At 37.1% G+C, this 15,061-nt stretch overlaps 1 protein-coding gene across 8 annotated transcripts in view; it reads right to left on the reverse strand.

Annotated features, from left to right (window-relative positions):
* Positions 1-763: 763 nt before the first annotated feature.
* LOC106875131 (uncharacterized) overlaps positions 764-15,061 on the reverse strand; it is a 99,440-nt gene continuing 85,142 nt past the window's right edge. For 5 of the 8 annotated variants that reach the window (XM_014923118.3, XM_014923116.3, XM_089350890.1 and 2 more), the window contains 3 exons: positions 9,078-12,470; positions 5,406-5,540; positions 764-1,601 (listed from right to left, as the gene is read on the reverse strand). In XM_014923118.3, the coding sequence (XP_014778604.1) occupies positions 1,546-1,601; positions 5,406-5,540; positions 9,078-12,470 (3,584 nt within the window). In that variant the 3' untranslated portion in view covers positions 764-1,545. The remainder of the gene's footprint in view (positions 1,602-5,405; positions 5,541-9,077; positions 12,471-15,061) is intronic. The other 3 variants (XM_089350892.1, XM_014923119.3, XM_089350891.1) reach the window with 1 other exon arrangement.

Consider the following 15,061-nt stretch of genomic DNA (forward strand, 5'->3'; position numbering starts at 1 on the left):
ATTATACATGTGTATTTATATATACACAAACACACAAATGTACATTCACACTCATGTATAAGTATATACATTCACACATCATATACAAATAAAAATGCATGTGTATAGATGTATACACACCAACACACTCATTCACAAACACACATACACATATTACACACCTTTTTTTCTTTCTTTTTTTTTCTTTGACGGTGTGCAGAGTTAAAAAATTAAAAAAACGGGCCCGAAAAAAAGCTGGGAGCAGAATCAAGGGTAAGGCTACTATAAATTGGTATGAGAGTCTTTATTGGTTTTTTTTTTTTTAAATTAGACAAGTTCTTTTTTTTTTGTGTTGGTTTTTTTATACACTGTCCAGACGAGAGCAACTTTTTTTTATACACAAGTCTGCTGCTGTTGCTGCACCACCATCACTATCATTATTATTATTATTATTATTATAATTATTATCATCATCATCAACATCACCATTACTAGCAGCTGTGCCAGTACTACCACTACCATCACCTACCACTTTCTGTAGTCATTGCTATTTCCCTTTGTTCAAGTTGCTGCCATCACCAAGACTTCAAACTTCAATGTGAAAAGGGGGAAGGGAGAGAGAAAGAGAGAGAGAGAGGAGAAAGCTGTGTTTCAGTTGGGAGGAAAAGGCCTTTTTTTTTTTTTTTAAATCTTTTATTACACCCTCAACTTTCATTCTATCCCCACCTCCTCAATAATAATAATAATAATAATAGTAATAATAATATAATAATAATAATAATAATAATTTTTAAAAATTTTTTAATCAAGCAACTTACATTCTCATTCCCACCCCGCTTCTTCACACACATCTTTTTAAGTTTGGTATCTGAAATTTTTTTTTTCAATTTTGTCTTTTTTTTTTAAATTTTTTTTTTTTTTTTACATTTCCACACTGGCCATCCAGGGTTTATCAATTGACACTTACATGCACACACAATCATACTAAAACACACCACATACACCATCCATACAAACATGCACACGCAAGCACACACATCACATCACATACGCACTAGCACATGCACACAGACGGGTTAATGTAATGGTTTCATTCCATTCCACAGACACTTTCAGAAGAAGTTAACTCGGCATTGCTTTAGTCCATAGTTTAAATACTCCGGTAGTGCTACATATTTACAGATAACTTGTTGCTATTTACATGTCAGAGAGATTTTTGTTTGTGTATGAAATACAATGGCATGATGCTGGGGAGAAATCCAAGGGAGTGTTGTTGAGGTGGTTGGTGGTGGTGGTGGTGGTGGTGGTGTTGGTAACTGTGACAGTTGTGGTGATGTTTGTGGTAGTAATGGTGATGCTGATGCTTAGTGGTAGTTGTGGTAGTGGAGGTGGAAGGGTAGTGGTGGTGGTTGTGAAGGCTTAATGAAGGTCAACGGCAGCTAGAACACAGGCCAGCAACAAGAGGAGGAGAGGAGTGGATAATGACGTGTAGCTATGTACAATGAACTGACAACAACAGCTGCAAACACACAAGCAGCACTGCACCACTACAGCCAACTCCAGTTTTCATCTGTGGTCACGAGATGAACGGCGCCGCTTGTGCCAGACTTGATCTGGTAAATCTGCAAAATAAGAAACAATCATTATATTTAAGCCATCTATATATACGATAACAGAAACAAAATATATAATAAATAAAAATTAGAATCCAAAGATGTTAGTGATGGTTTGAACTGGAAAAAAATCCTTTCAAATTTGCAAATGATAACATCATCATCATTTAGCGTCTGTTTTCCATCCTGACATGGGTTGGACAGTTTCACTGAAAATTGGTAAGCTGGGGAACTGCACCAGGTTCCAATCTGATTTGGCATGGTTTCTACAGGTGGATGCCATCCTAACGCCAACCACTCCAAGAGTGTAGTGAATGTTCTTTACCTTCTATAAAACACTACTTGAAATTTCAGTTCAGTCATCTTCCTACAACATGTAAGCTTATCTAAATTAACAAACTTTAAAAAAATATTAATTTCTCTTTCAACTGAAAAACTTTCAATAAGCTGCAAGTAGATTTTTGTTGTGTAACTCAAGTAAGCTCTGACGAAGCAGACCAAACTCTATAAAAATAGAATAATTAGGTGTAATCCACAGTCCCACTAGGTGACTATTACACTACACATTTGACTTTTAGTTGATAAAATGACACCAGTAATAGTGTCAATTTCAATCACTCTACCTAAAGAATGTGCAACTTTGTGCAGCATTACCTTCATTATTATTTGGCTGAATCTCTAAGAGTATGGATAGAAATGCCTTACAATATTTAGTCGAGATGTTGTGTGTTCAAATTCCATCAGTCAACTTTGCTTTTCATTTCCTCAGGGACTGATACAATAAAACTACCAGTAAAGTACAGGGGTCAGTGGTATCAACAAACCCCTTGCATCAAAACTGCTGGCCAATTATTATTATTAAGGCGGCAAGCTGGCAGAATTATTCTGAGTTCAAATTCCAACGAGGTCGACTTTGCCTTTCATCCTTTCAGAGTCGATAAATTGAGTGCCAGTTGCATACTGGGGTCAATTTAATCGACTGGCCCCTTCTCCCAAAATTTCAGGCCTTTATTGACAGGAAGGTGAAAGTTTGCAAAAATGGCAAGAGTGGATGGTACCTCTCTAAGTGTAGCCCAGTGGGCCAGAGAGAAGGAACTGGAGAGGGCACTTGCTTTTGTGATATCAGGGATAACTTGGATAGTGCGTCCCTTGATTATCCCTAGAGACCTTCCCGTATCAGGAGGGTCATATCTCTATCATCCTCCCCACCACTTTCTTTCTTTTTTTTAACCTTTGTATGCTATGCATATGTCCCTTCTTTTTCGATGTATACTGTGTATACTTAATTTCTTTCCTTTTTTTTTATCATTTCATTATGTGTAAACCCTCACACTTTGTCTTTGTATTGTCTCCCTCGTCCTTCACCCTTGTGGCAAATAAATGAAATCATCATCATCATCATTATTATTATTATTATTATTATTATTATTATTATTATTATTAATATAGAAAGGATTGAGGTAACTCCTCCTGAAGATATAGAGTCAAAATTAAAAGAAGAGTGCCATTTGCTATCTTGTGAACAATATTTCGACATCTCGCGTGTCTTCCACTGGTTCAAAAAATAAATTTGTCAATCTACTTCATTTTGGTTAATATAGAAAGGATTGGCACTCTTCTTTTAATTTTGACTCTATATCTTCAGGAGGAGTTACCTCAATCCTTTCTATATTAACCAAAATGAAGTAGATTGACAAATTTATTTTTTGAACCAGTGGAAGACACGCGAGATGTCAAAATATTGTTCACAAGATAGCAAATGGCACTCTTCTTTTAATTTTGACTCTATATCTTCAGGAGGAGTTACCTCAATCCTTTCTATATTAACCAAAATGAAGTAGATTGACAAATTTATTTTTTGAACCAGTGGAAGACACGCGAGATGTCAAAATATTGTTCACAAGATAGCAAATGGCACTCTTCTTTTAATTTTGACTCTATATCTTCAGGAGGAGTTACCTCAATCCTTTCTATATTAACCAAAATGAAGTAGATTGACAAATTTATTTTTTGAACCAGTGGAAGACACGCGAGATGTCAAAATATTGTTCACAAGATAGCAAATGGCACTCTTCTTTTAATTTTGACTCTATTATTATTATTATTATTATTATTATTATTATTATTATTATTATTATTATTATTATTATTATTATTATTATTATTAAGGTGGCAAGCTGGCAGAATTGTTAGCACACCAGGCAAAATGCTTGGCGATTTTTCACCTGTCACCACATACTGAGTTCAAATTCTGCCAAGGTCAACTTTGCCTTTCATTCTTTCAAGGTCAATAAATTAAGTACCAGTGAAACACTGGGGTCAATGTAATTGACTAGTCCCCTCCCCCAAAATTTCAGACCTTGTGCCTTCAGTAGAAAGGATTATTACTATTGAGTGAGTGAGTGAGTGAGTGAGAGCAATGCATGCCAAAGTGGCACTGGGATATAAATATACAAAGCCCAATATACCCATCTTGACTACTAATCTGATAAGGACACATCAAACATATGCATCACAACTGTGTGCATGGTATGGTGATCTCATATCAGGATAAACAGCATATGACCTTTTATACCAAGACAAACATGTACATTATAACACTTCCAATCAGTTAAGATCAGAAGCTATGAGAGCCAGTGCCTGGTATTGCATCAGGGCATATTATTATTATTATTATTTATGAGGGGTGGCAAGCTGGCAGAATCATTAGCACGCCAGGTGAAATGCTTAGCAGAATTTAGCCCATTGCTACATTCTGAGTTCAAATTCCACTAAGGTCGACTTTGCCTTTAATCCTTTCAGGGTCAATTAAGTACTAGTGAAACACTGAGATTGATGTAATCGACTCATCCCCACCCCCAAAATTTTAGGCCTTGTGTCAATATTAGAAAGGATTACTAGTTTTATTATTATTGAGGTAAAGGCAGTGATACAGCAGAACCATTAGCATGCTGGACAAAGAGCTTAGCTGCATTTCTTCTGGCTTCACATTCCGAGTTCAAATTCTGCCAAGGCCAACTTTACATTCCATCTTTTTGGTGTCGATAAAATACTAGCTGAGCACTGGGGTCAACGCCATCAGTTTGGACCCTCCAAAAAGATTCGAGCTTTGTGTCTATAGTGCAGTGGTTCCCAACCTTTTCACAGTGGCTCCCAATCCTTTTATTTAAATAAATTTTCCCACGGATCCCGTCTAATAGGCTTATCTTACCTTTGTGGACTACCAGGGGTTCGCAGACCCCAAGTTGGGAACCACTACTATAGTGGAAAGAATTATTATTTCCTTCCATGCATATGCAGGACTTATATGGCTGATAATTGGCTTCAGCTTACATAAGTATGAAGCTGAGTGAGGCAAATTTGTCTCTGGTCTTGATATCAGTCTCCTGCAGATATCTTTTCCTTTGAGAAGGACTGAATTTCACAGAAATTCATTTATTACTGCTCTCAGCAATAAATTATACAACACACTGAGATTAGCCCAGACAAACACAAAAAAATAGCAGTACCATAAATGCTCTATTTAACACTGCCATAGACAAGCGAGAGAAAAATAGTGCTGATATATTAATTGCAAATAACTTCTAAAGGATTTTCTTTTTAGTGAACAGCAAACATTTATCTGTAAACAATCATTTTCGATTCTTTGCTTCAATCCATGCAATCAAGATTTTAATAAAGCAAAACCTGACAGTAATCCCAAATGCAAAGCTTCTTACTTAATTAGAGTGCCAAAAGATTTGAAAATATCAAGTTGTTAGCCAAAGCAAAGCAAAGATGGCCATATGGTGGAGGTTAAAACAAAAATATTACCTTTTGGTCGAGTTGAACCACGCGTTGAACGTTTCACTGGTTCGGCAGGCAATTCCTCCTTGTGTTCAGCTGTGGATGAGGCAGCAGCATCAGACAGCTTATTGCGGACTTTCACAGGAGAACGATCACGAACACCTGCAGAAAACATCAACAATTTGATTAGGTCACCTAAGTTGTGGAGTCAGTCAGCTAGTGATACAGGTAATTTAAGAGATGATGATAGGAGATAGAGAAAATTATTCAACACTAAGAACATTTTTATTCCAACAAATAGCACACAAACAGTAAATTTTAGTACAAGAAAAAGTGAAACTTCCCAGTAAATTTTAATTTTTCTTATAATATGGTGACAGTGTACAATAGAAAAACGTATTTACACATAGGCACAAGCATGGCGGTATGCTTATGAGGTTGGCTTTGTAACCATGTGGTTTCAGAGTTGATCCCATTGGGTGGCATCTTCCACTATAACCTTGGGTTGATCAGTTTCTTGTGAGTAAATTTTGGAAGACAGAAACTACATGCAAACCCATTTTGCTTGGTTGTAGGGTTATATTTATCAGTCCTATAACTCTATGGCTTGACAAACCAAGAGTGTAACAAACTAAAATATAGTACTGAATTTGATATGATAAATTAAGCCATTAAATGTATTTTTTCAAACATGGCTCCAATTCAATGACTGATATATTTTGCCCTTCCATACAAATCGCCATCATTATTATTTGCGCTGTCAATTTACATGTGTTAATCAGTATTTCTTTTATCTTTCTTTTTATGTTTATATGTTTTGTTAAATGTATGTAAAACATAATACACCAATTAGAGTTATAGCTACATTGTAGGCCTTCAATAAAAACATTAGAAATTAGTCTTAAAAAAATACAATTCTTTAGAAGAAGGTAATATATTGGTTTCAAATTTTGGCACATGGCCAACGATTTTTTTTTTTTTAGGGGGGGGGGGGGCAATGTAATTGACCCCATCAAAGGGATGAAAGGCAAAATTGACCTTGACGGAATTTGAACCCAGAAAGTAAAGATTGAGCAAAAAGGTGCTAAGCATTTCACCCAGCACGCTAATGATTCTGCCAGTTCACCACCTTCAAGAAGGTAATATATTGACTGAATATATATTTTAGCAAGAAACACACAAGACGAGAATAATAATTTGTTCAATACAGACTAATAGCATGCAAATTAGAAGTATGCAGATGTAGCATGCTTACTTTTTAGTAGTAACCTACTCGGAAATGTAAACATGTGTGGAAATGAAGATTTGTGCTTGCCACAGATTTAAGTTAGATTTTCACATCAATACAATTCTCGTTTATTCATTCACAAAGTGAGGCCCAGTGAACCAGGTCCACAATTTTCAAGTGCAGCTGTTACACTTCACTAACACCATTGCTAGAGTCTTCAATGCCACAATGCCAAAAAAACTAAAAACATAGACACTGGAGTGTTTTCAACAAATCAACTTCATGACTCAGTGTTAATTTATGACTGGAACCGTTTCACATCAATTACATCACTAAAGATCTTAATGAGAAGCACTACAGCTACAACTTACTATTTCTTCTTTAAAAATTTTCAGCATCAAAACTACATTAGAAATACTTACTTATTCATAGAGCATAACTATACCATCAGAACCTTATCTTAGCAATAAGTATTTGGTGCCCTTCAACTGAAGGTCACATCCTTTTAGCTCAACTTGAACTCAATCAGGTCTTCCCATTTTAACATTTAGACAAGAGTTATCTATATTGCTTCTTCAATAGTTACAGCACTATGTTGTTGCTGTAACTACAGTAAATCCTGAGATCCAACTTTTGACAAGTCTAATAGGGTTGGCTAATAAATCATCATAAGGGATATAACTCTTTGTTGATAGCCAACCCTGAGACAGCAATGTTCAGGTGGTGATCCATAGAACGTTCATATTTCAGACACAGTTACCCAGAAACACTCCCCACTATTACATCAAATATACAAAGACCTCTAATGTGAACTTCCAGACTATTAGGTCAAACATACTAGTAGAATTTCAGCTGAAATTTACAATCTACAATCAAACCAAAGTAACAGCTATTTCCTCATTATCAGTGTTAACAAAACTACAAGAGATTCCATTGGAGAGTCTAGTTGTTGCTGTTCAAAAGTTCTCGAAAATAATCTGAGGAAAGACATGGTGGTCAGTAATGACAAAATTCATTTAATAATGTTTGAAAATTTAGATAGTTATACACTAAGGAGATTTTGTGAGTAGTGATGTTTCAAGCAAATCTCTTTAAACAGAGAAATTGAAATATCCCAAGATTTGCTTGAAATATCAGTAATCACATCTCTTGAGAGCTTTATATTTCATATTATTTCTCTTTGTGAGTGAGTATTCTATCATTACTCACAAAGAGGATTCAATGCTAATTTTGTTTTCCATATTGTTAATCTGTTCTTTATCTACTCTGATGTCTTCAAATTCAAGCCAACATCTACGCTAACACCATTATCATTAAGGTCATATAATCAAAAAGCATTTCAGCTGGTTAAGTAGGTAAAAAGCTAGACTACTAGCTGAAGGGTGAACAGATCCCACCCTTGTAAGGGTGCTACATTGTATCCTTAGTAAAAACAATTCTCCCTTTCCATGTCCAGCTAGTTATAAATATGTATCTAGATGAGATAGAGTTCAATGAAGTATGTTAAAATAATTAACAAATATTTAATTACATTGCAGTATTGATCAGTAAGATTCTCGTGGATAAAGAAAAAAATGTATTCACCTTTGAATTACTGCATAAAAATGAAATCATCAGTAGTATTCCTACAACCCTATAATAATGGAGCATTCACTTCGTTATCTACATCAGTAGACCTGCTAGTTATACTGTGATACAAAACCAACATCTTGTTATACATTTGTCTTAATATTCTTCTCTGAACTATCTATACAAACCATAGCTACACTACAGGAAGTTTTCTCTTACCCTGTATATTCCTATTTTTTACAAACTACTATCACTTTAGAATATCAAATTTTCTCCACTCTCAACCTCATCTTCAATGTGTTGGGTAATACTACCTCTTAAGTTCTCATTTCCTTTACCCTATCCAAGCTTTTTATTTAAAAATCCCATGTTTCTACATTATGCCACCTTATTACAATTCATGTTCTATTGCTACACTAAACACTTATTACTCTAACCACCTACAAAAAAAACAGCAGTAGAATGTGATTTCCCAGTCTAAGAGCTTATAGTCCTCTCAGTTCACCCACTCAACTATTTTACCTCAATAAATTTGAGCCAAGGAAACCGTTGCAAAATCAACCAGCTAGAAATAGTGAACAAAGCATTCCAGATACACCATCTAGAATGCTTTTGCCCATAGATCTGCTTGATGAGGGTTGACTAGGGCTAAACAATAACCTCAGCAATTTCACAAGCACACATATATATATATGATGGGCAACTATCTCTTTTGTTTGGAGATTTTAAAATAAATTAGAGCCATAAACATAGCATTATGTAAATAGCTGAGATGGAAAATGGAAGTTAAGGAAGAATACTGACAAAAAGAAAATCAAAACTGAGAATTAATTAGAGAAGCTGAAATGTCATAGATGCAACTGAGAATATTAATAAATAATCAATGATAATCAATGACTTACTGCTAGCAACTGACCGCTCCTGGGCACCAGGCCTTCCACGCCGGATAAGTGGAGGTTTGACATCAGACGATTCTTTACAATCACTTCCATCCACTTTCTCACCACCATCGCTCTGTTTTGTAACATTGCTTTCCATCACTTCCTTATTAGGAAGCCAGTCATGAGACTGGATACAGTTCTCCACCAATTCCACCTGTTTCTCTTTTTCTAGGTGTTGCCCATCAGTTATAGCTGAAGCAGCTGAATCCTGATGAGATTCAGAATTGTTGCTGGCTTCCTGTATAGCATCTTGTTCTGCAGATCTGCAGTCATTGACAGATTCATGAGACACTACAGTTGCACTCTGGCTGTCAATATTGTTGCACAAAACCGCATCAGCTTCTGAGGTTCGATGCGAGTCTTCTGTTGGCACAGCCAACGTGGACTGATCAGGACTGACCCCATGGGAGAGTTTACTGGGCAGCGTGTTACCAAGATTAGCACCTGAACTTTGAGAACTAGAACTGGTTCCTTCACTGAGCTGGTCAGCTGCAGTGCCAGAAGAATTACTAGAATCATGTTCCCTGAGAGAATGTTCCGATCGCTGGTGATGCTGCTCTCCATTGCCCATGTTAGCTAACTCAGCTTTATGACACACACGATTCACAGGAGACGATGTTGTATTGGCAGGCTCAAGGGGTTTAATAGCATCAGTGTGATTCTGTGTGTCACCCTCCACATTTCCGCCTGTTTCTTCAGCATGCAAACTACCTACAGATGTCTTCTGCTCTGATGTGACAGCTGGGACTTGAGCTGCTTCATCTGGGCATGTAATGGCACTATCTGAATCCTGTGGATTTGTAACAGTGGTCAAACAGTTCCCTTCTGCTGAACTAAGCGATGGTGTACTTTCATAATCTGTGCTCTGCAAATGCTTCTCACTTTTCTCAGCTAAGCTTCCTGCCGGCCTCTTGCTACCATTGTGCATGTTGAGATTAGAGCTCACAGCTTCAGTGAGGTGGGTTTGCAAGGCAGCCTGCTGACCAGCAACAGGCAGTGGAACAGAAACTGCTGCAGACACCCTTTGCATTGACAATTGTTCAGATGTTGCTTCTGCACTCAAACCTGGTAGGCTCTGCTGATTGGTGAAGCTAGTTAAGCTTTCACTTGAGGGCACAGCGGTAGTTGGCTGTGTCAACAGTTTACTACTAGACTCATAGTTCATAGCACCAGACTGAAGCTGAAACCGTTCCAATGCTAATTGGGACGCATTTTGGTTAACACTCCTAGGATTAGTTTGTTGCTGATGATGATGATTTTGCTGTTGCTGTTGTTGATGGTGTGAGTCAACCAACGTCACATTAGATGACGACTGACTTGCTTGGAGAGCAGATGCCAATGTCATCGGATTTGCATGGGTAGCAATGTTCAAAGATGAGAGGATATTAGGAGCCCCTAAACTGTCAACATAGGAGACAGAAGTCCCATGAGATATTTCAGCAGTGTGTGAAATGGATGTGGAGAAGGATGTGGAAAATGAAGAGCGTAAGGGAGAGGACGAAGCTGTGTTGGTGATGGGTAAAGTGGTGGAGGTGATCGTGTTAGTAGGGGTGCTGCCTTTTCTAGCAGTTGATGCCAGAAAATTAACCACATGCTCTTCAACTTGACAGTCTAGATTTCTATTTAAGTCCCGCTGTTTGGTTCCAGACAATGCTGCAGGCAGTGTAGTGATACTACTCGCTGTCGTCAAGAACTGCTGCTGTTGAGATGGTGGAATAACCGACGAGTGAAGACTTACAGGCACATCAAAAGAATTTAGAATCCGTTCAGAAGAATCTAAGGTTTTATCCTCTGGAGAATCTATCAGCATCTGCTGGTGTTCTAAATGTTGCAAGCCAAGTCTCTGGGATACATTACCCAGGGCAGAAGTAGAAGCAGTTGCATGAGTTGATAGGTTTTCTCCAGGATAAACCTGAGAGAAAGATTGGTGATCTAATGAGGCCACTTGAGCCAGAGTTGATGGAGTGTAACTAACCAGAGGAGCTGGTAGACTCTGGACCATATTATGCATAGTTGAAAGTTGAGGTGTGCTTGTGTGGCTTGAGAGAACCCAAGAGTTCTGACTAGAAGAAAGTGATGATGAGTTGAGAGGAGAAACTGGAGCTTGGGATGAAGTGTGTATGTGATCTACAAGAGTCTGTGCTCGTGGTGAGCCAATTGGGGGGTGTTTGCCATGGTGTGGACTAGAACGAGGAGATGTAGACGTACTAACTGCCTGCTGTCGGATGGAGCTACTGACAGGAGACTTACGAATGCGAGGTAGAGAGTGGTCACTTGATGGAAGGGGCTTTACTAGGCGCTGAACTGATTCAGTGAGTCTCTTTGGTAAGGGCAAGTCAGGGGCATATAAGTGCGGTAAGCAATTTACTGTGTTTACAGATGTTGAGCCTGACCGTTTCGTATAAATGCTCGTGATGTTGGACCCTTTGGCTGAATCTTGACAGCTAGCTGCTCCAAGTGACACTTTCAGGGAGTTTGCAGAACAAACATTCGTACTCCCTGTAGTTGTACTAGCAAGCCCAGCACTACTGCCACTATTACTGTGACTACTACTCATGGTAGATTCAGCAAGAGTGCTGTTAGAAGATAAAATCGCCGATAGGCCACTACCAAGGATGTTACTCAAGTCGGCCACTGTCACCTGCAGGGTAGTTTTCTCCATCATTGTACATTTGTCCAAAACACCTGATGAAGAGTCTTTTAGAGAACTGCACACTGATATCTCAATTTCTTTTGATTGGCCTGGTTGAGAAAGAAAAATGCCACCATTCAGTCCATTGTTGCAATCAACTTGTACCTTAGGTTGTTGGAATTCTTCTGTTGTAATAGACTTGTTAAAAAGTTCAACATCAGATGACATTAGATGTGATAATGATGCAAATGATCTACTAGAAGGACATAGTATTGCTGTGGTGACATCTGTGTTTATTAGAGTGTTCAGTTTGTCCTTTCCTAAACTTGAAATATCCGTGTTCTTACTTTCAGCTAATTTGGAGATTTCCTGAGTCAGTCCTTTGTCCAGCTCACTGGACAGTGTTGCAAGGGCCAGAGAAGACAGCATTTGGTGAGAAAGCTGCTGAGAGGCATCTGATTGTTCGGTGGTGCCTGATCCACGACTCGTGATGTTGGACAACGAGCAAGTACTGCTGACAGGGGCTCTACTGTGGGACACGGCCACCCCACTGCCACTAACAGCCGATGGATTATTTAGCTGTTCCTTGGTTGTACCAGTATCTCCACCAGATAGCATAGCTGCCATTTTGGCACTAGCTGGGAATATAGGGTTACACCATGTTGTAGATGCTGCCAAACTTCCTTGCTGACTTGCCATTGTTGTCAAGTGCTCAGGAGCTACTAGATAAGAAAAGAAAAGAAACATATTAAAATATATTAACAATTGGATAATAAAAAAAATCATTTTTAAAGCATAAAGTATAAAAATAAGTTATCTCCCTTATGTTCTAGTCTAAAATACATTTTTATTCACATTAAATCAAAAATCTAGTTGCTAAATTTAACAGAAGCCAGCTTCTATAAAAGAAGGATACCATATCTAAAACAAAGGAACCTTGGAATAACATTGTTTTTATTATGTAACAGGAGTTATATTTGATACTTCCTGACATGATGCAAGGAGAGGCAAGCAATGAATTAAAAGAGAAACAAGCCAGGAAAGATGAGAAAAAAAAGGTTCCTCAAATCCAGCTCAAATCAGCACTGACTGAAGTTAACCTGTTTCAAAAATATTTCTTTAAATAAAAACAAATCACAAAACATATTCTTTTGTGAGACTCAATTATTCACCAACATATAAAAACACATCAATCAATGAAAATATTATCAGAAGTGGGGTTTCTTTCATAAAATATTGCCAATGGTGGATTTCCACTATTGCCAATAGTGGATTTCTTCCAGTTGCAGAATAGAAGAGTGACATAAAAATAGAGTAGTAGTTTGATATTTTAGATAAATATAGCTCTACTGTGAAGACTGTTCAACATATTTTCAAGAAATATCTATTGTAGTATGTTAAATATATTGAAGAATTCAAAAATATTACAATCTACCAACACTGATGCTTATCATAGTCATCTGCTCTTAGATAATCCATTTACAGAGCAATCTTCTAAACTAGGCATATTAACCTGTAAATTTATTGGTATATGGGACTTATGAGAGAAACACAGTTGACGTGCTGAAGAAGCAAGAGTCTTGAGGTCTTGAAGGGGGAGAAAATTTGAAAATAATGGTAATATCGATCTTTTCTTCAAAGTGCTGATGATAGGAATCAAAACTGGTTCTTGGTATCAACTTCCAAGAATAATAACTAGCAGTGCCCATAGAGATTCCATGATAATTTTGATAACTGTGAGATAAATGGAAGTTTAAAGAGACCCTCATTATTTCTTCTGAAATTGTATTTTTGCTGAAACAAATGATTCTTGAGATAGTGTAAAAGTTCACATAGGTTGTACTGAAGTATAGTCATAAGAGAGAACATCTTTGAAAGCTATATTCTTTGTTATACAATTGTCACTCTTCCACCTTGAGAGTTTTTGCCTGACTAGACTTGAACCCATAATCCCAATGAACAACATATAGTTATTCCACAACTACAATTTCTACATATAAAAAAAAATAAATAAAACGTAATAGTAATATAGGCACAAGCATAACTGTATGGTTGAAATGTGTGCTTAGAAACCATGCAGTTCTGGGTTCAGTCCCACTACTTCCATAGCCTCAAGTTAATAATGCCTTGAGTAGAAGCCAGTCGTGTGTGCACATGCTTAAATTCAAGCTACTTAAAACCAACATTTATGCATAGCAATTCAACAAATGCACATCTGCAAAATTATCAGACTTTAAAATATGTAGTGGAGTCAATATGCTAGACTAAACCTTTGAAGGTAGTTCCCCAGCAGCATTGCAATCCAGTAAGTAAAATACGAAATGAATAAAAGAATGCATATACCATACTTATACTAATAACATTTATTTATTTAACAATCATCTTTAAATATTGTAATATAAATTGGTTACAGCTTCAATTTTCTTCGGTAAGTTATCAGTCTTATGAATAATGCAAACTTTATGCCAGTGATTTCATTTCATAATTAGAACATTACTATATATAGACAGGAGCAGAATAATATAATTGGTTAACAGATGTAAAAGGTTTGATTTAGCAGATGACAGATAATTGTATTAAAGTGAATGAACTCACCAAGATACTTTTTATAATTTACCATACCTCATTTTTTTTACACCCTCTCATATTTGCTACTATTATCAAATCACTCATATTTGCTGTCAATGGCCCTCTCTCACTTATGTACCTTTGACGTCCATCTTTGTCACTATACATATATCTCTCTCCTTATTTTCTGATCTATCTACAGGTTTTTATCATACTGCTGTTCTCCACTCTTCTTGTACTACCACTCATCTCCTCCTTTCTGAGTCACTCCTGCTTCTTTCACCTTCCTCTCCATATGGATATTTACCATTTCTACTTTTATTCATTATTCACTATATTCAAATTCTACCACTATCTCTAACTATCTGTCACTCTTCCCTCACACTCTTAGGAATTTATCTACCTACTCTGTATTCTTTCTTATACTCACCTTCTTCTATCTTAAGAACACACTCTTCTTTCCAGCTACTCACACCCACTCTTAATGCAGGGTAGCTATGTATCTACTCTATAACTAGACACTTGTTCTTCCCCTCTTTCATATCTTAGTCTCTCAATTCTTTGCATAGACACCTTCCTCTCTACTACAGTCCCAGTTAGTGGGGGGAGGTCTTTTTCTTTCGTCTTGCAAATTACTTGACAACCTCATTAGTGCCAGTGTCAAAAAGAAAAAAAAAACACCCCGTACATTCTCTTAATTAGTTGGTATTTGTAAGAGCACCCAGCCAAATCAGACATTGGAGCT

This window comes from Octopus bimaculoides, chromosome 4 (assembly GCF_046866305.1).
Source record: "Octopus bimaculoides isolate indiv1 chromosome 4, ASM4686630v1, whole genome shotgun sequence".
Taxonomy (NCBI): Eukaryota; Metazoa; Mollusca; class Cephalopoda; order Octopoda; family Octopodidae; genus Octopus; species Octopus bimaculoides.